The 3,614-nt window shown below is 49.8% G+C and overlaps 1 protein-coding gene across 1 annotated transcript; it reads right to left on the bottom strand.

Annotated features, from left to right (window-relative positions):
• Positions 1-55: 55 nt before the first annotated feature.
• Positions 56-2,277, bottom strand: LOC105235307 (lysozyme-like protein 6; the record flags this gene model as incomplete). Its single annotated transcript, XM_034650567.1, has 3 exons — positions 56-355; positions 1,097-1,255; positions 2,155-2,277. Coding segments are annotated over 3 exons (365 nt in total), but the record flags the coding sequence as incomplete, so codon positions are not given.
• Between the last annotated feature and the right edge of the window lie 1,337 nt (positions 2,278-3,614).

Genomic DNA, 3,614 nt, shown 5'->3' with positions numbered 1-3,614 from the left:
CAATCCCATGACCCTGAGATCATGACCTGAGCGGAAATCAAGAGTCGGACGCTTAACCAATTGAAGCACCCAGGCGCCCCCCCAAAAGAGTTTTAATACAACATCAGAGAAAGACCCAGATCCCAGGTCTTGTAAGTCAGAGTCCCAAGCCCTGCCACTCTTCCATATCTTTCTGGACTATGAAAGGATCTCGTCCTTGCCTACTGTGCCTTTTTCTGTCACTACATCCTTCCTGGGACTCTGCCTGCTAACTTGGTCCCCCAGTGTCCTCCTCACCAGTTCTTCATCCCCCCTGCTCCGGACACAATCTTTTTTGCACAGATGATGGATGAGAGAAGACTGGGGCTCAGTAGGTCTGAAAGGGAGAGAGAGAGAATACCTGTGAGAACACAGAGGACAGTCCCAAAGACTGAGGCAGACATAGGCTGTCCCTGCACTGGCATGGGCCACCCAGGGGCTGAATATTTCCAGATTAGGCAAGGCCTCCCTCCCAGAGGTCCATTTAGACATCCTTACAATGGTGGTCAGGGGTGTCGGGGGTGGGGGCAGGAGAGGCAGGACTACTGTTTACCACCATACTTCCTAACTAGGGTAGATGGTGGTTCACCCCATGTTTGAGGATTTCTAGGGAAAGGAAATGTCAAAACAGGCAGCACAGAGACCAAGGTAAATCTCGCCTGATGAGGGAAGCTCTTCAGGTGAAGGGTCCAGGGATATTACTCAGAGTATGAAGGAGGGAGAGAAGGTCCGAGTCATGGGCTTATGGCGCCTCCTGGAGGGGCTCTGAGGTGGGGAGTTTGCACTTGGCCTTTAATCAGGCCATTAGCCAAAGTTAGTCCTTGATGGTCAGAGCTGAGCCTTCAGGGCCACCAGCCTGGCATTCGGGACTGGTTCTATGAGACTCAGTTTGCTCGTCGGTAACGTGGGCGTGAAAATAATTTCCATCGCATGAAAAGCTGGGTGAAATAGACTCTGCAGGTGAACTCCTTGGGCCGTCCCTCTGGGGACATTCCCAGGCTTGGAGTGGGAAGAGAAGTCCTGTGAGTAGGGCCTGGTCATCTCTCTCACCTCTCCCACCCTGGGGCCCTGGCCAGACCTTGACAGTCCTCGTGGTAAATGTTTTCGGAGTGACTTCGGTAATCGTTGCACCAGTAGTGGCTGTTGATCTGGAAGATTCCATAGTCGAAGCTGCCATCTGCGTTTTCATTTACCTTTGATATGTTGAAGTTGCTTTCCACAAAAGCCAGACACAGCCCTTTGAACAGGGAGAAGAGGGTTTTCAGAGGGCACCGAGCTGAGGGAGGAGGTAGATGGAGGAGGAGCGAGGGAGACCAGGAAGCAGAAGGAAGGGATAATTCCTTAGAGACTGGAAGGGGCAAGTAGGCTAGAAACACCCATTAGCTTCTCCCCTCAACCTTCATCCCACCCGTCCGCCCCTCAGTACAACCACTCATCACCTATCTGCCCATCAATGCTCCCTGTACCTACTGATCCCCTACGGTGTGCCAGGACCTGTGTAAAGCCCAGTGAGGGACACTGAGCTGGGTCAAATGTAGACACAGCCTACAAGGGGCCTACAGGACGAGAATGACGACCTGTACCTTAAAAAGTCACAAAACAAGATACAAGGAGAAAGACAGCCCAAGACCAATGTGCACAAATTCTGGGCGAAAGGGAGTTATCCCTACCACGGTGTAGGATGAAACCTTTGCACTGCCTGTTCCCTCTGCCTGCAATGCTCTTCCCCGGACATTTGGGTGACCAGTGCCACTCAGTGTCACCTCCTTGACTTCCCCCTCCAGGACAACGTCACCTACCACTGCCCCTGCTTTATTCTTCTGCATAACATTTATCACCACTGGAAGTACTTCATATACATCCGTGTCTTTGTTTCTTGCTTGCCTCTCTCCCCAGAATGTGAACACTGTGAAGGAAGGGGCTTTGTCGATGTCTCCATCCCCAGCACTGAAAATAGTTCCTGGTACATGGTAAGTGCTCAGTTAGTAATTGTGGAATGTCGGGAAGGTCTTCTTGGGGAGAGCTGTGTTTTGAACTTGGATTTGAAAGATGAACGACAGAGAGAAAGATGGCCACCTAGGGCATGACCAGGAGAGGAGGAGAAATGGGGGGCGGGGTGTGGGAAGCAGCACTCACAGTCATTCAGGGAGTAGCCTTCAAACCCGTCCAAGTCCTCCTTGTGCAGCGCCCTGGCCAAGTCACAGCGATTGATGATGCTGGCTTGACTTACGGCAATGAGGCAGCTGACCAAGGACACGANTTAGTGCCCCCGTCATCTTCGGAGGGCAGAAGGTGCGGTCAAGGGCCCGCGGTTCTGAGGGTCTCATAGACGTGCCGCTGGTCTTCTCCAAGCGCCTGAGGAACCTGGAGAAAGCAACCATATGTTCTCACTCACACACAGCTCCCCACCTGGCTATGTCTCTTTCCTCTCATTTATTATAGTATACTTGTTTATTACAGAGACCTTCAAATATTTACAAAATAAGAGAAGAGTAGCATGAATCTTCACGTGCCCATTGCCCAGTGTCAACATCGAAAAGCCAAGGCTGATCCTCTTTCATCTATAGATCTTCACCCCGTTTAGCTATCCTCACTCTTGTAATGGGCACCAGGCTATGAGCAGTATTTGGGTACGGAGTGGGGAGTGGGGGTGGCGAGGGAGATTAATGAGAACCGTACTTCACTGGTATTTGTGCGCGTGGATCTGAACATGTGCTTGCAGAGGAACGGCTAGGACACTGGGTGCTGAACACCTCCCCACCCCATCCCCCCAGATACACGACACATGACTTTTCCCCAGGGCATACCCTGCCTTGTGCAATCCCTAGGAAGCTGTTCATGGGTTCTACACTTTCCTTTCCACTCGAAGGTGCATCTCATAAAGCAGGTTAAAGTGACCTCGCTGTAGAAATAAGCTCCACCTTCACACTCTCTGTATGCAGCGGGAGGAAGGAGTGAGGAGCCAGGGCTCTGGATTCACAGTGCCTACTTTCAAAGACAGGGCTGCTGTGTGACCTTGAACAATTTACTTGGGCCTCTCTGGGCCTTATTTGTGAAATGAAGATATGCATTAGCTTAATGGGATTGTCATGATGACTAAAGGAAATAAGATCTCTCTCTCTCTCCCTCCACGCCTCCCCCACCCCAAACAAACAAACAAACAAACAAACAAATAAAGCTTAAACTTTGGAGGAGCTGCCAGACATTTTGGCTGTGCCATCAGCAGCGACAGTGTATGAAGGCTCCAATTCTTCTCCATTCTCACCAACGCCTTCTCATCAGAGCGATCCTAGTCGGTGGGAAGTGGTGTCACGTGGCGGTTTTGTTCGGCATTTCCCTGGGGGCTAACGATCTTTTCATGTGCTCCTTGGCCATTTGTAGATCTTTGGGAAAATGTCTAGTATTCAGATCCTTTGTCCATTTTTAAGTTATTTGTCTTTTTATTATTGAGTTGTAAAAGTTCTTTACCAGACACATGATTTGCAAATATTTTCTCACATTCTGTGGGCTACCTTTCACTTTCTTTTTTTTTTTTTAATAAAGATTTTATTTTTTATTTATTCGACAGAGATAGAGACAGCCAGCGAGAGAGGGAA

The sequence above is a fragment of the Ailuropoda melanoleuca genome, unplaced genomic scaffold (assembly GCF_002007445.2).
Source record: "Ailuropoda melanoleuca isolate Jingjing unplaced genomic scaffold, ASM200744v2 unplaced-scaffold2663, whole genome shotgun sequence".
Lineage (NCBI taxonomy): Eukaryota > Metazoa > Chordata > Mammalia > Carnivora > Ursidae > Ailuropoda > Ailuropoda melanoleuca.
The sequence above is the reverse complement of the archived record's forward strand: the minus strand, read 5'-3'. Positions and strand labels throughout refer to the sequence as shown.